At 49.3% G+C, this 23,177-nt stretch overlaps 5 protein-coding genes across 9 annotated transcripts in view; 2 read left to right on the forward strand and 3 right to left on the reverse strand.

The window, feature by feature from the left end:
- Positions 1-2: 2 nt before the first annotated feature.
- LOC117895323 lies at positions 3-3,740 on the reverse strand. Of its 3 annotated transcripts, none has more exons than XR_004648910.1 (3): positions 1,264-3,740; positions 1,128-1,188; positions 3-907 (listed from the first exon to the last, which is right to left on the reverse strand). XR_004648910.1 is itself a non-coding variant. In XM_034802891.1 (2 exons), exon 1 carries the CDS (start codon positions 2,618-2,620, stop codon positions 1,274-1,276), a length of 1,347 nt encoding a protein of 448 aa, XP_034658782.1. In that variant the 5' UTR covers positions 2,621-3,740; the 3' UTR covers positions 3-907; positions 1,264-1,273. The 3 variants fall into 3 exon arrangements, 1 of the variants encoding a protein (XP_034658782.1); XR_004648911.1 differs by having other exon boundaries at positions 1,251-3,740; XM_034802891.1 differs by lacking the exon at positions 1,128-1,188.
- A 137-nt stretch (positions 3,741-3,877) lies between these two features.
- Positions 3,878-4,424, reverse strand: LOC117895325 (V-type proton ATPase subunit e). The gene has a single exon (XM_034802894.1). It carries the CDS (start codon positions 4,315-4,317, stop codon positions 4,063-4,065), a length of 255 nt encoding a protein of 84 aa, XP_034658785.1. The 5' UTR covers positions 4,318-4,424; the 3' UTR covers positions 3,878-4,062.
- Positions 4,425-5,730: 1,306 nt separating this feature from the next.
- On the forward strand, positions 5,731-11,590 carry LOC117895322 (protein tipE). Of its 2 annotated transcripts, none has more exons than XM_034802889.1 (3): positions 5,731-6,109; positions 7,214-9,846; positions 9,993-11,590. In XM_034802889.1, exons 2-3 carry the CDS (start codon positions 8,543-8,545, stop codon positions 10,054-10,056), a joined length of 1,368 nt encoding a protein of 455 aa, XP_034658780.1. In that variant the 5' UTR covers positions 5,731-6,109; positions 7,214-8,542; the 3' UTR covers positions 10,057-11,590. The 2 variants fall into 2 exon arrangements, with proteins under 2 accessions (XP_034658780.1, XP_034658781.1); XM_034802890.1 differs by having other exon boundaries at positions 5,731-6,036.
- A 350-nt stretch (positions 11,591-11,940) lies between these two features.
- The window catches only part of LOC117895165 (neurobeachin-like protein 1), a 30,324-nt gene continuing 19,087 nt past the window's right edge, over positions 11,941-23,177 (forward strand). The window contains exons 1-15 of one of the 2 annotated variants that reach the window (XM_034802625.1): positions 11,941-12,298; positions 12,607-12,963; positions 13,022-13,208; positions 13,268-13,356; positions 13,620-13,757; positions 13,895-14,044; positions 14,104-14,364; positions 14,425-14,750; positions 14,814-15,021; positions 15,087-15,710; positions 15,776-17,035; positions 17,097-17,703; positions 17,762-17,994; positions 18,054-18,681; positions 18,744-18,931. In XM_034802625.1, the coding sequence (XP_034658516.1) occupies positions 12,248-12,298; positions 12,607-12,963; positions 13,022-13,208; positions 13,268-13,356; positions 13,620-13,757; positions 13,895-14,044; positions 14,104-14,364; positions 14,425-14,750; positions 14,814-15,021; positions 15,087-15,710; positions 15,776-17,035; positions 17,097-17,703; positions 17,762-17,994; positions 18,054-18,681; positions 18,744-18,931 (5,307 nt within the window). In that variant the 5' untranslated portion in view covers positions 11,941-12,247. The remainder of the gene's footprint in view (positions 12,299-12,606; positions 12,964-13,021; positions 13,209-13,267; positions 13,357-13,619; positions 13,758-13,894; positions 14,045-14,103; positions 14,365-14,424; positions 14,751-14,813; positions 15,022-15,086; positions 15,711-15,775; positions 17,036-17,096; positions 17,704-17,761; positions 17,995-18,053; positions 18,682-18,743; positions 18,932-23,177) is intronic. The other variant, XM_034802626.1, reaches the window with a different exon arrangement.
- Positions 19,007-22,951, reverse strand: LOC117895166 (extensin). Its single transcript, XM_034802627.1, has 2 exons — positions 22,719-22,951; positions 19,007-21,340 (listed from the first exon to the last, which is right to left on the reverse strand). Exons 1-2 carry the CDS (start codon positions 22,749-22,751, stop codon positions 19,127-19,129), a joined length of 2,247 nt encoding a protein of 748 aa, XP_034658518.1. The 5' UTR covers positions 22,752-22,951; the 3' UTR covers positions 19,007-19,126.

Raw genomic sequence — 23,177 nt, forward strand, 5'->3', positions numbered from 1 at the left:
TCGGTTTTTGCTTTAGGTTTAACTTTTTTGCTTCGTCTTCGACTTTGAATACTTTTTTGTCGTTCCGAGATTTCGTTTTTTTATAGTTTATAGAAGTTTTGTTTTTGTTTTTCTTTTTTTTTGATCACGCATCCCTCCTAATCTTCTTCTTAAGCTGCTGTTGTTTTGTTGTTTGGACCAATTCTGAAATGTCTCTGCCTTCTCCTGAACCTTTCAACGGATTCGGACTCAGTTCCTCCTCCTTCTTCTTCCTGCTGCTGCTGCTGCTGCTGCTTCTGCTCCTGGTGTCTGTGTGTGGGTGGTGTGTGTTCTTGTGTCCCTGTGCATGTGTGTGTGGTGTGCGCTTTATTCCTAGAAAAAACTTAGCTGCATAATTAACAATAAATGTGGAATCAATCCTCGCTCTGACGTCCCTGCTTCTCCCTGTCTGTTTGCTACCTACATCACATTTCCTAAAGCCTCTGGCCCTAATCCAATGCAAATACAAATACAAATAACTCAATTAATAACGAATTAATTCAATAAATTATACTAATATTGTCTTCTGATCGAGTCGTATCGATCGTCGTATTCTTTTTCGAGTATTTCACGCGCCTTCTCCTTGCCTCGTCGTGTTTTAGTTTGAGTTTCAGTTTTAGTTTCAAGTTTTCTGGTTTTCCCTGTGTGTTTAGCTCAGGAGTGTCCTTGCAAGCCTTTGGGTTGGTGTGGGTGTAGGTGTAGCTGTGGCTGTGGCTGTGGCTGTGTTTTGTGGTCGTTTTGTTAAAAGTTCAATGGAAGGATTACAAAGAATTTCAAGTTGCTCGATTGTGCTGCTCTTCTTCTGGTTTGTTGTGGCCAACTCCAACTTATTGCAAAGCGAAGACCCCAGTCTGATGTATCGGACTGTCTTCCTGGAGCAGAGGAATGCCTGCAGAACAGAAAAGAGAATTGTAATATTAGTTCCTGGTGCTTAAATGATTTCCAAGGGGTCTGTAACTGCTTGAGTTCTAAAAGGGGGGCCAAGGGAAGAGGCTTTAACTATAACTAACTATATATTCTATGTTCTGAAAGGAGTTCTGTTCTCTGCTCTAAAATCTGCTGTTCTATCTGGAAAAGCTGAGTAGAAATACATAAATCAATCCAGAGACCTGGTAGCCTGAAACCGAATGAATCTCTCACTCTTTCACATGTGGGCAATGGCAAAGGCGGCTGTCGACAGAGAAAATACTCAGTGGTTAACTGCAATACCATTATGGGTCCTTGGTTAGTACTATTGTTGCTTACGTGACGGATCTCATAGGGCCATAACCTCATCGCCACCGCCCCCACCCATGTCGCCGTTGGTGGGTGCACCGACGTTGTTCTTGTTCAGGATGGTCTCCGTGTCCACGCAGCCCTTGAAACGCATCTTGGCGTCGTCGCCCACGTAGACGGTCTTCTGGCACATCAGCAGAATGGAGCAGGAGACAACGAAGAGCACCGATGGCACCACCGAAGCGAACACAAACTGGCGATAGGTGACCTCCAGGTCGAAGCGGGCCACCACCACATCCTTTTTGCCGGGCGAATAGAAGCAAGGGAAGCGTGCGCGTGCATTATGATCGCTGCCATCGCGTCCAAAATCCTTGAGGAACTCCTTGCACTCGTCCATGAGGGTGTTAACGCATCCCTCGAGATTAATCATCAGCTTGGACTCATTGGAGATGGTCAGATCGACATCGGGCGGTGCTATCTCCGGCACGGGCGTGGCCACCGAGACATGCAGGTGGCTCAGATATGTGAAATTTGTCAGATCCGTAAGCATATTGTGCTCCAGCGTCGACCCATTGATGCAGTCCACCGCATCCACGCGATCCGGTGAGTTCTTGATGTAGTAGCACGAAGTCATGGCCACATTTTCGCTGGACTCGTTCCACACCTCTTCCATGGTCTCCGCATTGATGGCATTCTGACACTGCGACAGATACACCTTGTCCCCGCTGAGCACCACCACGTTCTTGTTCCTGGTCGGTATGTCCACACACCTCCGGTCGCAGTTGTAGGGTGTGCGGATCTTGCGACAAGTCCCGCGGCTGCACGAGTACAGTCCGCTGATGTCCATGCAGTTGATCTTGCCGCGACGACCCGAGCACTTCACCGGAGCATCGCTGTTGTGGAAAACGCACTCGAAGGCGTCCGTGATGTTCAGGCACTGGCCGGCGGTGCAGTTGAATGTGCCCGTGAGGTTCTTGCACTCGTCATTGATGCAGCGCGCCTTGTCCGCCCGATCCTGGTCGATGCCGTAGCACGTCTTGTTCGCCGAATTCGTGCAGTTCTGGAAGATGAGATTGGAGCCATTGGCGCGCAGATTCACGTAGATCTGGATGCAGGCACCCGACGTCTTGCTCAGGCACCACTCCCCGCAGCTGCCCCACTCGCAGTTGTCCTTGTTCAATGCCCGCGTGGTGGTGCACATCACGGGAGTGGGATCGATGCCGCTCTTGAAGGCACGCGTGGACGGCATGTAGATGGCCACCGTGAGGTAGACCAGAGCCACTGAACTGAGCACCAGTGTCATCTGGCAGATGCAGATGGTGCCACAGATTCTGGTATCCTGCGGCGGCACAACCAGATCCTCTGTGGCCACCTTTTTCTTGCCCATTTCGTGTGTGTTGGCTTTGCTTTACTTTAAACGGGTGGCTCGTGGCTGGTGGCAAGTGGCAGGTGTTTTGTTCTCTCCTCTCTCTAATTGCTGTGGCTAATCCCTGGGTTGTAATCTAATTAAGAGCACACATCATCTCGGATTGGCAGGCAGTGGGAGGGGCAGGCAGAGGGCAGTCTATCGATTGAGCAAACAGTTTATGCGTGGGAGGGCGAAAAGCCTCAGCTTCAGCCTCAGCCTGAACCTGTGCCTGTGCCTCTGTCTTATATAACGCCTGGCACCGTCGTTTGCGTATGCTTTTCCTTTGTGTGTGGGGTGTACCGCGGGACTCGAATCTGAAACTTCACGGGCTGCGCGCACGTTTTTGGTGGAGTTCCAGATGGAATGACACTTTTCGTAGGCAAGCTAGGGCCTATCGATTTTTATTTGATTTCACTTTAAACGTTTCTGGCCCCATACGGAACCCAATTGCATCACGTGCTGCTGCTACGGCCTGGCCAGAAAGTCTCTCCTTTGTCTTTGCCGCTCCCTCTGCAAACTCTCAGTTTCCCTTTTTGAGCGCGGTTGGTGCGGGGGCTATTCGTAGACTGATTTCTGATTTAGTTATTGGCTTTTTTTGCTACTATGTATTTTTGGTAATTATTTCTTTGCTTGATTGGCGACCAGCAGCTAGCAGCTGCCGTGCTTGGGGCTCGTGACAATTTTCAGACTGGGCCCAAGGCTCTGGCTTTGCTCTGCAAAGTTCGCGTTGCGAGTGATTTCGGATTGGCGAATGGTGAATAGAATGCATTCGGCTCTGCTCCGCTCCGCTCTCTGGCGCCTCACTGACCGCCGACAACATGCCGCCACCGTCGCGTGCTCCACGAGATGTCTCTTCGTTTGGGGGTCGTGTGGCATATGTTAGCTTTGGAGCCAAATCTCAGAGCAGAACAGAGCAGAGCCATGCGCGCGCATTTTTATTGCAAAATCAATAGAGTTCCGCATTCACGTTTTTGGTGCTGTCGAACGCAAAAAGGCAAACGAATCTCTGGGCATCCCCCGACCTCGTACACACCCCAATCCCCTCACGCTCACTGGATTTTCATTGATTAAGTCGTCCTCCGCATGGCGGTCGTGGGTGCAAGTGCACTCTCCGTTCAATGTTGTGATATGCTCCAGATTCTGAGGCAACTGCAGGACGCGGCGGCTGCTGCTGCTGCCCTTTGCTCTGCTCTCTCTCTCCCATCCAGAAGGGCAGTATGGGTTGCCATGACGCCATTAGCTACCAAAATACAAGTACTATATTTAACTGCTGTGCGTAAAGAGTACAAAAATAGGTTAGCGAAATTCGGTATTCGTATTTCTGAGTAAGTTCCGTAGTGTGAGGTGGTGTGACAGCATCATTTTTCACTGGAAGCGACTGCCCAGCGTCATCAAGAGATTAACAATTTTCTATTCTGTTGTCATCCCTCCGTGATGGGATGGTTCCAGGCCTTGGCAATGAGTCGCACAGTGTCCTGGGTTAGTTTCGGGCCAATCAGTGGATTCAGCTGCGCCAGATAGCAGCAGAGCCAGAAGAGCCAGCAACAGACTGCCGTCAGCAGGAAGATGCAGCGCACCAGATCTTGTTGATGCTCCTTGGACACCAGACTAGGACCGCCCAGTCCAACGGCAGCCCAGATGGCGGTGAAGAACAGGATCGTGAAGAAGACTTCCATGTTGCTGACGCTTCAAATTGTTCGACTTTCCTTTTTTATGACTAACAGCGGGCGTAAAATTAACTTTGTTTTTCTTTATCAGAGCCCAAAAATCCCCTAACGCGTTTCGAAAATCCCAAGAGTGAGAAACTTTACAGCACTGACGCACACGCACTGCTGATCATTTACAACACTAGCAAACAGATGGTTGGTCTTTGAAATGGCGCCTATTCTAACCTTTTTCATAGAAATTCATAAAGTTTAAACAAAATATAACTCTGCAGCCGGAATGGGAATGAATACTTATATTGGTAGCATCACTTGGATATAAATTCTTTTAACAAACACTTTCTGGGTAACCTTCTTTCTGTGGCGCCCTGCGAGAGACTGCATCTCCAATGGAGATTCCATCTATTGCCAAGCGGAAATTTTTTTGTTTTTTCAATATCTCACTTGGACACGCTCCACACTAAACTTTTGTGTTTATCACATTGAATAATCAATGGCAGGGCCAGGAGTTATTGAGGAATGTTGCTTTAGTCTCCTCCATATATAAAAATATATATATATATATGCATGTATGTATGTATGTGTGTACTCTGGTATGTGCGGAATGCGCTCATAAGTAGGCCCTGTGCTTGTGGTGGGAAGGAAGGTCAATCAATGAGCAATGAAGGATTTATTTCATCATGATTTGGGTTCGATTTCAATTAGACTTTAAGTTCTTGTAGTACTCACATGTAAATTGTCGATGTTTCACCATCGAATGTTGAGGTTTATTTACGTTCACAGCACACACACACGCGGAGGGGGAGAGGAGACGACCGACGAGAGACGAGAGTGGAGACATGCCATGAGGCAGGACACACACACCAATACACAAACAGCAGTCCGAATATCCGTGTCGCACTGGCCAGCAAAGTCGTTTCATAATAAAACGCAGTCCCAGCCTCTTAGCACACGCCCACACATTATGCACTTGTCGTGTAGGGATTATTGAATGAGTTCGCTGGCTGATCCGCAGCTATTCATAAGGCAGTAATGATTTGATTTTTGGTTTTTCCTTCCATTTCCCACTGGCCAGCGAGCCGAGAAAATTCCAAACAGCCGAACTATATGACGTGCACGGCTCACGGCTCACGTTTCCCTGCTGTTTACGGCCAGCTCTTCTGACATTTCTCTGCCTTTTCTGGCTTTGGCTCTGGCTCTTGCTCTGCCTCTGGCTCCGACTCCGTTGCTGGTGGTCGCCTCTCTCTGCCTCAAGAGTGAAAGAATTCTGGTGGGGCGCAGGCGCTACCAGGCTTTACGTCATCCAAGTGGCCCGTTGCCGTTGCTGCCACTGTTGCTGCTACAGAGGATAGCTTTCGGGGGAGAGAAGCTTTCCCCAAAAGCTGCGCACAGAATAATAACGGGGCATGGAGCCTTGCTTCAGCTGCAGCGTTGCCAGTGGCAGGCAGTCCTTTCGGTGAAGAGTTTACCGTTTCGTTCTCTCGTTGCCGTCATCGCCGCAGCCGTTGGGGCTGTCTTTTGGTTGTCGTTGCCGTCGTCGCTGCTCCTCTATTGTCATTTGTCGCCACAGACAAAACCATTGCCATCGCCATCGCCATAGCCATTGCCTCTTCTTGTCCGTTATTTCGCTAGGGCTCCTCCTGCGAAAATGGCAAGAAAGAAATTTGGAACGCGAACGTGAATGGTTTTTTGTGTGTGTTTTGCAACTTTTGACCCCGTGCGCGCAATCAGGTCATAAAAATTGTTAACTCTAAAAAAATAAAACGTGGAGCCATGGCCCATGCCCACTCTCTGTTGACTTCGGGTAAACACTGGGAAAACTGTGACTGTGCTGTGGGATGAGGAGTGGGGGTTTTCCGTGTGATTGAAAATGCGTAATCGTTCCTGTCGTTCCGTTGCCGTTCACCGCGTAACCTGAACCTTGAGTAAACACACACACAGACTCAAAATCTGTAACGCACACACACACACACACATCTGCCCAGGAGGAGCACGCAACTCTACGTCACTCAATCAGAAATGGAGGGGGTGGTGTCGGAAAGAGACAAATGCCAGTGTGCCCACAATAGAAATACAAGACATTTGTGTGTTTCAACTACATTTAATTGATCTGCCTCCAAGGGAAATCTTTTTGCTGGGGAGGAGGCAACTGAAAAATCGTTTCGTGCAAAGCACAAGAAGTTGCCAAGGGGACAGCAGTCCTCCTCACACTCCACCAGCCATTACCAGTGGGTAGGATAGGGTATGGGCTGAGCTGAGGGGTCTGGCAATCGTCGTCGCCGCCGCCGCCTATATATGCCGCATAATTTCGATTGGAGCTGGCAGGCTCTCCTTTCTCTTACTCACTAAATCGCTCTCTTTCTCTCTCCCTCTCTGTCTCTCCGTTTCTTCTTTGCCTTGTGTGGTAGGGATTGCATGTGCACGGCCTCTCTGTATGTGTGTGAAAGCGTGCCAAATGAATTGAAAATTACATGTGGCTCCACATAGTCGCCTCCCCGCCCCTATTTCTGAGCAGCAACACTGCATTTGGGGCCTGAATGAAGGAGTTTTATTATTTAAACATGCCGCTCGTGCTCGTGCTGGTTCTGGTGTTGTGCCTCTGAGCTCATTGTTGCCCCTGCCTGCGCCGCGTGTTTCCGTTTCGTAATACTCCTCGCAATAAGTGCCAAGAGCCAGAGCCCCACTTTCAACTGGCCAAACAGAAACGAAACCAGCAACAGCCCCACGACTAGTCGTCGGTCGAGGTTATATAAAAATAAACGCTAGCGAACATTACACACGTCGTCACCTTTTCCCCAGGGGTTTAAAAATACCAATCTACTAGCGCATTAACGGTAAACGCGGTATCAGTATTTTAAACCGAGTCTCTCTTTCTTTCTCTCTCTCTCCGTCTCGTTCTCCAACACAGTTTTTTACTGCACGTGGCTCGGATAGTGTGTGAAAGCTGGGGGAGAGAGAGACACCGAAAACAAAACAAAGCAAAAAAAAGTGAAAAAGGAGAAAAGAAGCAACCAAAAACTGTCCGTCCAGCATTCTTTTTTTAAATGTACATAGAAAAAATAAAACAAGTGAACCAAATGCCAGGCTAAGAAGAATCAGTGGAACCACATCAGCAGCACCAAGAGCAGTGCAGAGTGAGACCTCCACAAAATTGGCCATTGGCAGGCCACGGACGGAACACAAGACACGCACACACACACAAAAACACATTTTGACATACACAACTCACACTTATACAAGAAACAAGCTTAGCCTTTTGCCGCAGTCATAAAATAATCAAGCCGAGGCAGCAGCAGCAGAGTACAGCTAAATCAAGCCAGAGAAAGAGGACGTGAACGTGGACAAAGAGTAGAAAGAGGAGGTATTGCAGCAGCATCATCGTGTGTTGATGTTGACGAAACATCTCCGTTGGGACGCATAAAGCAATTAGTAAAGGTTGAATCCCGCACGCACACCAGCACATAGGAAACGTGTGCATACATACGCACTGCCACAGTGAGTGAGAAAGAGAGGAAGTGCGGAGGGGAAAAGCGGAAGAACGTCACGGATTCAGGATGCGTGGGGGAGCCAAAGGAGCCACGCGCCCCCCACAGGAGTATTTAGCCTAATCGAGTGATGCGCAGCACAGAAATGCAGGGCGCCGCCGCCTTCAGCCTGCCTTATTGCAGATGCCAGAGATGTCCAAGATAACGGGGAAACAGAAGCAGCAGCAGCAGAGCAAGAAAAAGAAGAGAAGGACAGCAACAACAACAACAGGAAGAACAACAAGAAGAGGAGGAGGAAGGACACGACACACAAACAGCAGAAAGCGAGAAACGAAAATCGAACTCTCCCTGTGATATAACTTGCACCGTAATCGTAATTCTAGCTAGTAGCTCATCGTTATATATCGATTAATTACTTAATTAATCTAAGCGCAACTTTAACCTAAGTACAAGATTAACCTCACTCCATAATCGCCTAAAGCACGCCCCAGTATAACTTATTTGCAACTATACAGATAATACTTCTATTACAATACCGCTGCTGCCCCTCTGCCCAAAAGCGAAACCAAAACCCAACCATTTGGAATACTTTGCTGCCGCTCTGCTCCGCCGCCGCCATCGTAGCCGCCGCCAGACCTGCGCCAATTGAGACACTAAAACCAGGATTTATCGAAAGCTAAATCTGAAATAAACACTCCATCAAGGGTGAGTGAGTGAAAAAGAGACCAAAATCAAATTTCAACACCAACAGAATGGGAGATGAGGCTGACAAACGTACGGGCAAGGAGAAACTGCTCTTCTACACGACTGCCTTCTTCATCCTGCTGGGCACGTTCAGCCTGTTCGCCTTCCTCTTTCTGGTGCCATTCGTGATCGAGCCGGCCTTCACCACGATCTTTATGCAGTTCGAGGAGGTGCCCGCTTTGTGCGAGACCTACGACACGGAGATCTTCTATGGCGCCAAGAACTGCTCGTGGTCGTCGTGCCGCGAGGGCTGCACCAAGGACATCTACACGTGCACCCAAATAAGGGTCAACTATCGCCTCAATCTGTACAACTTCACGGACGAGTTTAACTTCACGGAGTACCACATCGTCCTGAAGGAGTCGGAGCGTGTAGTTCCGCCCGTGAAGCGCACGGATCGCTATGAGCGAGCGTTGCGGGACTACGAGTACGATAATCTGGGTGGTGGCATCGATGGCACCGCCCTGGACATCGACATGGGAGGCGGCGGGAGGCTGGATCAGTTGAGCTTCGGCGATGCAGATGGCTCCAATGGTTTTCTGATTGAGGACTCGGACGATGCACGGGGCCTGAGTGCCACGGGCACCTTGATGAACGAGGAGCGCCATCCGTTCGATGAGATCTCCGAGTTGAATGAGGGTCTGATGGGCAACAGGTCCATGTACTATTATGTGGGCGCTCGTCTCTTTCCCAACGTCAAGGGCTGCGGCTATCCGCCCATGTTGAACTGCACCATCTGGCTGAAGCGATACACGAAGATCGGGATGAAGTTCCCCTGCTACTACTCGAGGGTGGATCCCAGTCTGGTGATCAGTGACCTGGACTACTGGCAGAACACCCTCAATCTGGTGTACTCCATGGCCATACCCATTCCCTCGTTCATCCTTTCGGTTATTTACCTGACGTACGCCTACTTCAAGATCTACAATGAGGACGAGGAGACGGCGCCGCTCGATAAGAATGCCGAGGACATGGACATTGATGACATCGATGCCGTCGACGATAGTGACGGTGCCGTCCTGGCCGACAATGTCGCTGGCAGCCAAATCATCAACATGGACTCCACCACCAACGACAGTTGTCTGGAGGGTGTCCTGCCCAATGGTGGTCCCGGCATGACCACATCCATATCGCAGGGTGGCTCGGTCACCACACCAGGTCCATATATCGCACAATCTCCGGCGGGCTCCCAGATGACGCCCAATTCGGAGATGAACTCGTTCGGGCATCAACTGAAAGTTCAGATGGCTGACGAACTGTCCAGGGATTCCCTGGAGAATGGTGTTATCTCAACATCAAACTCAGTTCAAGGGTAAGATTATTCCCAGATAAAGGAATAAAGGGAAAACTGTGATTTAAAAGAAAATATTCATATAAATATATCTCCATAATAATTATTATATATTATTGATCCTAAATCATGCTCAAACCATACGTTTTCCCTTTTCTATATTGCAGAAACTTGAGCAAGACGATGACGACGAGTATCTCAACTCCACCTGGGCCGACAGCGGCAGTCTGAAACGTCAGGCGCATGGTCTGGAAAATGTTAGATTCCGATTCGGAAAATGAACCGCTGCTGGAATCCTAAAAACAGTATTGCGGACACCGTGGAGCGAAACCCCAAGAGGATGTTCCACGAGCAAACAAAAGACGGAGCAGAGTATTTCCCCAACAAAAGTATTTCTACCCAAAAACCAAAAAGAGAAAACAATCGACAACAACGCATGTGTATGCGACCGAACCTGAATACCTTCAGAGCTGTTAGAGACATTTTAAAGAACTATGATAGATTATATTTACCGTATAAACAACAAAAATACTTGAACACACACCACACACACTCTAGGAACACACTCATCTGAAGTAACTTTGGATAGGCTTAACGACACACCCCACACCCACACCCACACTACACATCCCATTCAAAATTGCAATACATGCATTATGTAGTATCTGCACACGATATGATATCCGAAATATAACGCAGGCAGATATGTATACTATACGGATGAGGAGGCCGACCGCTTCACGCAAGGACCCACTCACTGGACAGTGTGTGTTACTTTAATTGGTACAAAATACAATAACAAAATAAAACAGCAAAGCAGAACATGAACAGGAGGAGAAGAAGAAGTACTATATACTTACCTAGAGGAAATTATAATACTTATACAACACATAACATATACATATATACAAATATTTACTTGACTTATTTTTCTATTCGCAACAATCGTCGTGTCGTGCCGTAGTCGTCGTCTCGCGGAAGAACTCCAATACCCCAGCAATGACCCCGAATATATCCCCCATACACTCCCATACCCCACACACATCCCATATGCTCCAAAAAGAGCAAAACAAAACGCGCAACTTATTTACAAATCGATAAATCGAGGCGCTGAGGTTTTTTAAATATTGTAATGCCAATTCAAAACAAAACACACAAACACACATCAACACAACACGCAAAAGAGAAAGCAAAAACTAAATTGATGATGCATCATGTATTTCATTTAAATCTTGATGATAAAGGAAAACGAAAGCAAATGCAAAAGCAAAAGAAAGTGAAGAGATGAGATTGCCTATATTTGTAAATTAAAAATTAAATTATAAATCAAATAATAATTGTTATCCTTCAAATTAAATGCGGATAAAAACTCACAGCTTTAACTAACTGAAACGGAGGCATAAGATTTTTCTTCTACATATTTATTTTATTAAGATTAATTATATAAATGATAATGAATATTTATAGGTCCTACAAATGGTTCAAGCTATTCAATTACAAAACAAACTTACAAATAAAATATTGCATTAAAATCTTAATAATTTAGGTCTGAAATTAAATATAAAGTAATGTTTCCTTTTTATATTAACAAAAAAAAAAACCAAAACAAAATCAAACATTTCTAAACTCGAATGCGAATTAATCTCAAGAAAAATTCGTAAACACGTTGCCTAGGCATATAGTCGCATCTGAATCTGCATCTGCATCTGCATCAGCATCATTAACTGCACTTTTGCGTATAAATCTATCAATGATAAGCGGCAACTCAACAAAAACTACACCAACCAATAAAAAATAGTTTCTTTTTAACGAGACAATGAGATATATTTGCATGAGAGAATGTGAACACACATAGTGAGTAAATCGAAAGCAAAAACAAGCGCAACTATTAGCTAATATCATGTAAAACAAACAACAAATAAAATGCTACTAGAATTGAAACCAAATAACATGATAAATCTCGAAATAAATACGCATTTAGCAGCCTATACAATGTTGTTGTTGTTCTTCTTCAATTTCTTATAACGGGACTTTGAAAAAACGCGGTAAAACTGTTGGTTCCCTGCACGTTTGCCAACACTAAAACTGTGAATGGTCAAAAATGAAGAGGAAGACAGACTCAGCTGTTGCCGTTTTCACCTGTGCCGTGCGATGTGAAAATTCAGTAAAATAATTCTTCAACAATTGCCTAACAAAAGGAGGCTGCGTCGTTTCGCTATCTATACTCCTATATTCTCTGGCCGACGCTGCGGCCATTTTTCAATAGCGTTTCCCCTTCACGGTGCGGTCTGGGCAGTGGCGTGGCTAGGGCAGCAGCCACAGTCGTCGGCAAACTTTAAACTTGTAAACAAATCTCTCGCTGAAGGAAAATCAGTGCTCAAACTTATTAACAAATGCTTCCGCATAGCTGAGTTGCCAAATAATGGACAATAAGAAGGATATCTACAACTTGTGGGTGCAGTACACAACAAAGGTAAGCGGCAGCACCCCAGCAGAACCAAATTAATTGATAAGCCTGCCCCAAAACAGTGCTAGCGGTGGGACGGGTGGGTGTGTGTGTGTGTGTGTGCGTGTGCAAGGGGGCGGTGGTATCCACCGCAGTGACATGTTTGAGCCATTAGTCACCGTCACACTGGCTTATCATCAGAGACTATGGCCAATGAATGTAATGATTGAGAACGGGCAGAACCCTGCAGCGAGATTATATAATCCAAGGCAGGCTCATGCCACATTACAATACATCCTTCTCTCTCTCACACACTCTCGTTCTCTCTCTTTAAGAACGATGAGAGATACTTCCGGGAATTTGTGGCACGCTTTGTGGCCATTTGGCGCAGCCAACTGCAACTGGACTTTCAGGCCGAGAATTGTCCGTTTTGGCATGAGGTTCTGCCGGACAGTGGACCGCATTTGGGTCGATTGCCAGACGAGCTGCTGCCGGCTATTGGCAAGTTCATTATTGTGGCCCGCGATGCCAGCGACACGAGCGAGCGGCTGGAGGAGGAAGCCATTGAACAGGTTGCCACACTCATTGACTGCCTGGTGATTGTGTGCCGGCACTTCGACAACATTCTGGCCATCATCACGTACGAGTACAAGCCGAACCTCATCGCAATACTCTCCAAAGTGTTCAAGCAGGTAACTCGCACCGCCAATCATTGCAATCAATCTCTAAGCGTTTATCTATCGATTCCAGCAAATGGAGCAGCCGCATGCGGTGCCAGCCATAAGTCATCTGTTCCGCAGCTTCTCGGCCTTCCTGGAGGTCATGTACGATCCGTATCTGACGTGGCGGAGCTTTGTGCGTGGCCAGGCAGCCGACTACACTCGTCTCTCATACAAGCCCCATTCGGTGCATGTGGAAATTGTGCCCTTTATCTATGGTGAGTGTCGCGCCACAAACTCTGATCGCTATCTTTATTGTCGTGTTTTTTTTTTGCAGACTGTTTCCTGGAAGAGGCGCTGGTCCGACACCCAGACATAGGGGAGAGCCTGCTAAACATATTGGGCGCTGTGATATGCGGCTCACAGGTATCGCCCGAGGGTTTCCGTGTTCAATGATTAACGTCTCACTCCTTAGACATAGACAGCTTCTATATGCTCCTCCTATTTCTATGCGCACAAAAAGCTCTTTCACTCTTCCTAAATGTCATTTCGTTCCTTAGAGTTTTATCATTTCGTTTTCATGTTTTTCTTCATTGTTTTTTCGTGTGTTTTGCTGATGCCGTTGGGCCAACCCTCCCAACTGCATCAGCAGCAATCAAAATTGTAAGCGTTTAAACACAAATTTACAGAAAACTCTAAACTTGAACTCGATCTCAACCTCGAACTCAACCTCGACTCTGACAAATAGAAATACTAACGCTCTAACAACACCTTCTTCACTTGCCCCCTGCTCGGGTGATGGGCTGCTTGTAAACTGTGATAACTTGGTGAGTGGGTTCTTCAACCATCTATTGTCCTGTTGCCATGTCCTGTCATGTCATGTAGTCATGTGTTCTCATGTTCCCTGTACCCTGTCCTGCACTGTTCGAATAATCAAATCCCTAATGTTGCATTGGTTTGCTAGCGGAATGGCATGAAAGCCATTTGCCCGGCCACAGTCTCCATCACCATGGGCATACTGCGGCAGTGGGAGAGCGGCAACAGCTTGCGTCGTGTGGCACTCAATTGCTATGCTTTAATGGTAATTGTTTTGCAAAAATCTAGTCCGGAAGAAGTGAGTATCTATACTGGTATCCATCCTGCTCCACAGCTAATTTCTCTTACCTCTTCCAGCGCCAAATAGATCTAGTTACGTTAGTTCAACTCTATTGTGATGCTCTGCAAGAGCTGCTGGCCACCAAGCACTTTGACAGCGGCGATATTAACTTTGATATAGCCAGCGATGCCGATCAGGATGTGGCCATCGATATGGCCGCCCTCTCCGACACTGTGGCAGCCGTGAAACTATTTCTAAACGGCGGTGAGGACATCAGTGAGGCGATTGGCGAGACAAATCTACTGGAACTGCTCACCAATCTGCCCAAGAGTATTATGGTAGGAGATTCATTCAACTCCGGTTCATGCATAAATTCTAATTAAGTGATTTTATTTTAGCCCTGGCATATCGCTCACTCTAATTCATTGTGCAGCACCATGGAGGCTTTGGCCACGCTGACACGCCACTCCCTGCCATCCGCCAATCAGCTGCGGCAGGCAGAGCGCATCGATAAGCTTTTCGGCAGCTTGCGGGAGTTCGGCGCCGGTCCCTCTGTGGCCCTACTGGAGACCTGCTTCATGCTGGGCTACAACGAGAGCGAGCGCCTGCTGTTGCTGCCAGAAGTGATGCTGCAGCTGCTCCACTGGCTGCCCACACTCCAAGAGCGGGAACAGTTGCATGTCACCAATTTGGTGCTCAAAGGCTGCATTGACAATTACGGCACGTGAGTTGATCCACAGATCAATGCTAGATACAACTTTCTATCCCTCAATCTATATCTTGACAGCAAATCTGTGGCCTGTGACAGTCGCGTCATCAAGGCGGTGTGCGGCTGTCTGTTGCAAGCGGATGCCCTGGCCGAGAACTGTGTTCAAAATCTGATCAAACTGATTGAGGAGCTAAGCAAGATCAGCATTGTGCCCGGGGAGCTAAAGTGCATCTTCACACTGCTGCGTGAGGGGACAAAGTTTGCACAAAGCAGACAGCTTCAGCAGGTCAGTGGCAGGTCCAAGACGAGCCCTTTTCTGCACCCTTCTAAATGTTCCTTTCCTTCTTGCAGACCCTCGTTGTGATTGCGCTGCAGAGTCTGCGGAACAGCAACTCCTGCGCCCAGTACTTTGCCATTGAGCAGCCATCGGATGGGATTGTGGTGCCGGACATTAGAAATTGGACCATCTCTGGCTCCTATGGCTTCATCTTTCACATTCTGGTCCGCTTCAGCCAGGCCAAAGACCAGTCGGCGGGTGGGAGCTATCGTCGCATGCTGCTTACCCTGCAGACGTGCAGCGGCAGTGGCTTCGAGGTGTTTGTCCAGCCCAATGGGAATGTTGTGGTGGCTGCCTTGACCAGGCGGGAGTACCTCACCTCTTCGACGGCCACCAAGACGCTGATGGATGGACAGTGGCACTACCTAACCGTGGCCATAACGCCGCCCAAGCGACCTTTCTCCTACAGTCAGATAAACATCTATGTGGACTTTGTGCAGAAGCTGAGTGCCACGCTCAAGGTGCAGGCCGTCAATGAACCCTTCACTGTCTGCTCCATTGGTGCTGTGGTGGCGCCGCCTCAGCCTGGGGAAATGGTAAAAACAGGCAACATGCCCAGGTCTTCCTCCCAGGAGAGTGGTTCCAGTGGGTACAAGAGCATGCTGCCCAGTCTACTCGAGCGCACACTGTCGGCAAATGTAAGCGAATCGAAGCTGCGAGAACTGTTTCCATCATCTTCCAATCTCTCATTGTTTTTTGGCAGGTTTCCAATTACTTTACGCTGCCCACGATGCGCACCCAAACGGCCTTTGATCCGAATGTAAAGAACTTTCCCATCGGAATGCAGGACACAGTGTTCGGGGAGCCAACCTGCCTGCAGGGACATCTCGGTGGAGTGCTGCTGGCCGATCCGACCACCAGTCTGAGAACTATCTTCGATGCGGGCATGAATTTCAGTTCGATTTTCTCGCAGGACAACGATCTGCTGGAGTTGAACTCGCGCTTTGTGTTCTGCTATGCACCCGCTGCCGTGTGGCATGGCAGCTGCCAGGATCTGATTCCGGGTGGCAAGTATCCTGGCAGGATTAGCGCCCAGCACTGCAAGATTGTGAAGATCCAGGAGACGATCAACAGCATCGGAGGCATCAGTGCTATATTGCCCATTCTGCATCGGCTGGTGAGCACGGATCAGACAGCGGACGTCTCGTTAGCCAACAGCGAGGAGGAGTCGCTTTCGTCGCCCACACCCACAGCCGAGGAACTGGGAACGGACTGGGAGATGCTCTCGTCGAACTCCTACACGGAGTGGAAGATGATTCAGCACCCGTTGGCGAGCTTCCTCTGCCTGCTGCGCTACCTAACGCACGAGCACGAGACGAACCAGGAGCAGCTGCTGGCCAGCGAGTGCCTGGCCATAATTGGCACCATGCTGCAGCGGTGTCCGCCCGCTCTGTTCGATGTCAACGCCCTGATGGCCACACACCTGCTCATGGAGTCGCTGCAGGGCCATAAATCAGGCACCGATTCTGGGGGACAGCTCCTGGACAGCCTCTATGCTCACATTGTCTTCGATTTTGGCATCTGGTCGCGGCTGCAGTTCCAGATAACGCTCGGCCATGTGCAGTACCTCAGTGCCATGATCAAGAACGATCGCAAATTCTATCGCCGGCATTATGGCGTCCAGTTTGTGCTGGATGTGGTCAGGCAGTACTACTCGACGCCGGACAACATCAGCAACGACGATGCCAAGACCATACGCGCCACACTCTTCGGCATCGTGCGGTTCTATCTGCAGAAGGAGGTGAACATCAAGGAGGTGAATGCCATGGTCACATTCCTGGCTTCGGTGCGGCAGGATGTGGTGCTGGTGGAGTTTCTGGACATGCTCACCCTGTACGTGCGCGGCAAGAACTGTCGCGATCAGATGGTGCTGCTCCTGCACGAGCCACAGTCGGCCAATCTCATCTACAACTTTTTCGTGGACAAGAGCTACACGAATGAGATTAAAGAAGCGGCCATTCGGGTAAGCAATAGCTGATCTTCTTTCGATTAAATCCACTTTAAATCCTCTATTTTTACTGCAGTTTATCAGCGGTCTGTTGGCGACATCGCGGGTGCATCAGAAGTACAAGCAGGTGCTGCGTTTGTACGATCAAAGCAGTGAGCAGAGCATGTTCCCTGGCTTCTTCTCCTTCATCACGCCCATGTCGCTGAGCTCCACGATACTCTTCCATCTGGCAGACGAAATGCTGGGCCTGCAGCCGGACTATGCCGGTCTCATCTTCCTCGTGTATCACGTGAGCAGCTGCGAGTTGCCCGTAAAGCTGGAGATAGCCAAGCGACTGCTGCAGACCACCTTTGTTAAGCCCAATGCCACGGCGGCTATGGCCAGGCAAACGGGCTGGCAGGAGTCGATTGCCCGGCTGCTCATACGCAAGCCACTCACCAGCTCCGCCCCAGATGAGGAGAAACGTCGCAGCTTTGGCATCAACATGGATGTGCTGCTCGAGGACAACTCGAGCTTTCTGGCCCAGGCCGATCTCATTACGTTCTCCGAGCAGGAGATCGGACTGGCGCAGCTGCAGAGTCAGCAGCAGCAGCAGGAGGAGCAGAGTGACAGTGGGTTGATCCTGAACGAGATACAGGCCAGCGTCTCCGAGGCGGCAACCGTGATCGAGAGTGAAATCAAGGGTGTGTGGAAATTTGTTTCATCTTGAAAGATTCTCTACTGACTCTTTGCCTTTTTCAGAGCTTGCTGAGTCCGTGTCCGGGGCAGTGGTGGAGAATGTTAACAGCGTTTTCTCCGTCATACGACAGACCACACATGACCTGCAGGACACATTCGAATCGCTGACACTAGGCAACACCACGGATGCCACAGATGGCTCGCAGACACCCACCCTTCAGCGAGAAGAATCTCTGAGCTCCGACAGCTCCACGCCGTCGCCGCATGGTCCGCCCAAGAAGAGTGACTCTCTGGAGGTAGGTCTGCCCAATTTCCACACAAAATCTCAATCTCTAACGATTAAAATCTTCCTCAGAGCACTTCGGCCTTTGACTTTGTGGCCGATGGGGATGTGGACACGGAGGAGCAGTTGGTTTATCTTGTCTCCAATACTTTGTTCAATATCTTCTGGCGTGGCATAGCCAACGATCATCCGCAGTGCTGGCAGGAGCGCGGCCAGGTCCTCGGTTGCATCAATCTGCTGGCCCTGAACAATGAGCTGATCACCTCGCACCTCTCGCTGCGCCTGCGCATCCTCGAGATGGCAGTCCAGGCGTCGCTCTTTGACCTCTCGGAGCATGGCAGTCAAACGCTGATTAATCAGGAGAATGCTTCGCACATACTGCGCATGGTCTACGAGCTGGTGGTGCTCGGCTCCAACGAGGACGAGTCCAAGAAGTGCTCCACCAAGCTGCTGGACGGCGTGCTGGCCTTACTGGATGCCCTGATGATCTTCCAGCAGGGATCCTCTGACGATTGGTCCGACATGATTCGCTTGTGTCTGGGCTTACTGCTGAAATGTTCGCATCATCCGAATCCGGGCATTGTGGCCATGGCCACTGCCAAACTTCATGCAATACTTCAAAGTCGTTCCACAGAGGATCCCGCTGAGCTGTCGTATCTGCTCTACAGCATCAATAGGGCGCTGGATAATGCCATTGAAGGTGGGTTTGGCTTTCATCGTGATTATGCAGAGTAATGTTTGATGCATAAACCTTTCTTTTAGTTGGAAATCCCGAGGAGTATTCATTCCTAATGCCTGTGATGAAAGCCTTGCTGGAAAAGTGTCGCTCGGCCTTCAATTTGGACTCCACACTACCAGATCTGCCCTCGACCTCGTCGGGACCCGTTTTCTTCAATGACTTTCAAATGTACAGCACCAGCAAAAAGTGGCGAAACTTTATTGAACGAATGGTGAGTGAATTTTACTCCTAATTGGGGAATCTCTCTATGGCCCAATCCGTAAAATCAACACTTCAAACACTAGATGATATTTTATTCATTTATTTTCCTTAAACTGAATCTTTAAATCTAGAATCTAAAAGTCTAAAAGTTAAGCAAGTCTTCAGGCCTTTGCCTCCTACGGGTTTCGCAGATTCCTCTTAAGATTTAATATAGTTTGTGGTTTTTTGGCAAGTTCTGGCGGAGCACATGGATGTTCCGATTCCTCTCCATCTCCCGGTCGCTGTGCGGGCTCTTAAATAGCGTCGTATCGAAGACGCCTTTTGTGGTCCGCTGGTTGGCAGCGGCCGGCTGTAGTGCTGCAAAGGAGGCGGGTCTGGTGGGTCGTGTGCCACGCGCTCCATAAGTGGAGAACTGCTGGTGGGTGGGCGGTGAAATGGTGCCATCGTAGTAGCTCTTCGAATGTGACTTCTCAATGGTGACGCTGGTGGAGATGGGCTCGGGAGTCTGACTCGGAATGGAGGCTGTTTGCGTGGATCGATAGCGTGAGGAGCCGCGATACCTGCCGCGTGTGTGTGTGGTGGTGCGTGTGGCTGGTGTGCTGGTCACTATTGTGGGTATAAATGGGGTGCTGGAAGCGGTACGCAATCGCAGCATCGGACTCCACGGTGATGGTGTGGTTGTCGTGGATGTTGTGGGCGTCACAAAGTTGACAAATGTTTGCTTCCGCTCCACATAGTGGGAACCATTTGCATCGGCATCGGCATCAGCTTGATCTTCCCTCAAGTGTCGGTCCGAATCGTAGGCCTGCTGCAGTTCTGGAACATCCAGGGTGTGCTTGTTGGGCACTCGCTTGCGCTTGCGTCGCTTGGTCGAGCTCTTGGAGCTGCCCGCCGCATGGGCATCCTCCTCGGCAATGTCGTTGGGCACTGGGATGGGCGAATTCTCCGAGAGTATGGGTGGATAGGACTCCTGCTGCTCCTCCTTGGTGGATGCCTCGAAGGGTATGGGATCGTAGATGGGCACCTCGTAGCTGGACTTGGGGAAATCAAAGCTGGGAAACTTGTGGTGTGTATTCAGGGGCAGCTCCTGCGAGGGCGGCGAGTAGTCCTCGGGCGGATAGCCCTGGCTGGGATGGTTTGGTTTTGGTTCAGGCTGTGCGTAGTTATTCATAGGATAATCGAAGGACGGAGGATGCTGTGGCGGCTGGGCATAGTCGGAGGAGGGAGGATGCTGTGGCGGTTGGGCATAATCGGAGGAAGGAGGATGCTGTGGCGGCTGGTTGTAGCTGTTCGGCGGATGTTGCTCATAGCTGGGAGGAGGATGCTGTGGGGGTTCTACATAGGTGGAAGAGGGATGCTCTACATAGCCGGATGAGGGGTGTTCGGGAGACTCTACATATCCAGAGGAGGGATGCTCTGGGGGTTGTGCGTAGCTGTTGGACGGATGCTGCTGCACAGGCGGCTCGGCAAAGCTGCCCTCGTGCGATTGGTGGGGCGGAATGTAGCTCTCGTGGTGATTGGACTGGTAGGAGGTGCTGATCTCAAAGGCCGGCGGAGAGTAGGCAATCTCAAAGTCGGAACTGTGGACAGGCTGTGGCTGTTGCTTCTGCTTCGGTGGCTCGGCAAAGTGCTGGTGGTAGCCAACGTTGGGTATCTTTTGCTCGTAGATGGAATAGGAGTCGGGATGAGCGGCAGCGGGAGCGGGGGGATGTTTCGGATGCTTGGAAGAATGCGTAAAGCTGGGCGGCAGGTGGACGGGCACCGCGGCCGGAGCAGTGGGTATGCCATAGCGGGTGGAGGGCGGCTTGGGCGGTGGTGGTGGCTCGTAGTGGGAAGCGAAGGAGTGATCGGCTGGCTGATAGCTCTGCTGCAGCGGTGGCACCCCGTACTTCTGGTGGGGCACGTGATCGAAGGCAGAGCTAGAGGAGATGTGCGGCGAATCCAGACTAAAGTCGAGACTGGGGAACTTGTGGGCTCCATACAGATCCGGCACTGGCTCCGGCTCGGGATCGTGGCTGTAAAAGTCGAGATCCATGGACTGGGCCTCGTAGCTGGAGGTGGGCAGCTTGAAGTCGCCGCCATCGAACTTTAGATGCTGGAAATCATCAATGGAGAAGCTTGGCTCCTCGACGTGCGACGCTGGGAACGATGGCTTGTGGCGGTAGCCATGTCGGTATCCATGCCCGGCAGGTGGCCCGTACTTCAGCTTCGATGGTGGTGGGCCCTTGGTGCGGCGTCGCTGCTTGGAGCGTTTGCCCGGCACCTTGATAACGGAGTAGGGCGGCTGGCGTCTATATCGGATGAGTTTCTCTGCCGTAGGCACCGGCTCCGAGCCAGTGTTCGTCTTCGTCTCCGTCTGGTGGCTACTCAAATGTGTGGCGTTGGTTTCGCTCAGGGCGAAGGGCAGCAACAGTGACAGCTGAAATGGGAGAGCAGAGGGCAAAGGCAAAATGGTTAATCTTCCGCAAAAATGTCATCAGTCGAATGAACATCAAACTTTCTCCCCCTTAAATGTTGTCATCTGTCTGCTGAATGTGGGTAACCTTTGACTTTCCACCCAGACCCAGACCCTCTACACTGCACCCTCTGCTGTCTGCCGTCACTCCACTCTATATGTGATGATTGTGGCTTCCGCCTCACTGGTTCCCTGCCTTCCTACGTAATACAGCCATTTGCCACAAGCAGCACATTCGCGCGCGTTGCAGTTGCAGTTGCAGTTGCAGTGGCAATCGAGTCACGAGTCTCAGGTCTGCCCAGGCAGGCTCCTCGTAATTGTTTGCATCGATCGATGTCGCTGTTGCCGGCTGGTTGCATGCCTGCTGCTGGCATGCATTGATGATCTCACGCAATCCAGCCAGGAGGAGCCATGCCAAGCGAATGAGAGGGGATCTCAGCCAGCAGGCAGCAGGGAGCTGCAAGCTGGAAGGAGCTTTAAGCATTGAATCATTGAACCTGAACGTTGCCTCAGGTTCAGTTTTTTCAGCTTTAGCTTCAGGTGTGCGGGAATCCACTTTTGACGCTGTTTGTTTTGCTCTTGCTTTGGTCTGTGCACCTCTGTGGACTGGGGAGTGTGCAGTGTGGAGTGCCTGCAACTGTAGTCTAGGAAACCTGCGGGACATGTCTGTGGCCGTGGCTTGACAAAGGCTCAATGCACCTTGGAATATGTGCGCGGCATTTAAATGCAAATTTTGAATATATTATGGGGGAAACATTTAAGGGGATCTCTTCCTTTAAACTTTGTTCATGTAAGAGTAGTTGCATGTTTTAGAAAGTAATATTAGTTAGATATTTGTTTAATTATTCTTTGCAACTGATGCGTAGAGGATCCAAAGGGGCCTCCTTTCAAACTCTACATTTTATGGATCAGCCCTATCAGCCTAGAAAAAGATATAAAAGCGCGAGAATTAAACTAGATTTTTGAGGTATTTGGTATGATGGGATAGACTCAACCCAATGTTTAATTATTTTTAAATATTTCCACTAGATTTGTTAAGAATTATTTGAAACTGGAAGAGGTACAGCTGAATTTCGAGGGTACCATCAATTATGTGGGATTCTAAGACATCCCACAAACTCTAGTTTAACTTCTTAACAAAACTTTTCTAAAGATTCAATTTTATTTGGTACTTTTTCACTGTAGGAAAAGTAAAGAAATAAAGATAATTCTAGGGACTCTTCCAATGGTTTATCACTCCAAAGTTTAAACTGTAGAAAAATCTCTTCGGTCTCTCTGTGTTTGCCTGCGCAACATTTATGTGCTCGTAAATGATGAATTCACTTCTTATTTAATCGCTTACAAAACAGGCAGTAAGCCACAACAAATTGCACATTTTAAAGCGGTAGCGACAAAGCGGCAACTAAACTTTAGGCGCATCAAAAATTAAACAAAAACAAATTTCAAAATCGACGCGAACATCCACGAAACTTTCATTGGGCTGTGAATCCGAGTTTTAGTTTGAAGTTAGTTTAGAGGCTTGAATCGTATTGGATTGGAGCTTTTCCTCGCGACTGACTGCCGCACGACTAGTTGGACTTTCTTTCGGCAACTGAGCTGAGAGCCAAGAAAGTGGTCTGGTTTTGTGGCTCGAAGAGGCGCAGCTGGAACCAGTCGAATGACAAAGCGGCAGAGACCACCGACTACCGACCACGATGCACCCACCTGGGGCAGAGATTTTACCAGAAACATTTGAATCGTCTTTGCCTCAGCCGACTGTTTCGGCTGTTTGCTGCCCAGCGCCCTGGAACGATTGCCGGCA

The sequence above is a fragment of the Drosophila subobscura genome, chromosome J (genome assembly GCF_008121235.1).
Source record: "Drosophila subobscura isolate 14011-0131.10 chromosome J, UCBerk_Dsub_1.0, whole genome shotgun sequence".
NCBI classification, from domain to species: Eukaryota; Metazoa; Arthropoda; class Insecta; order Diptera; family Drosophilidae; genus Drosophila; species Drosophila subobscura.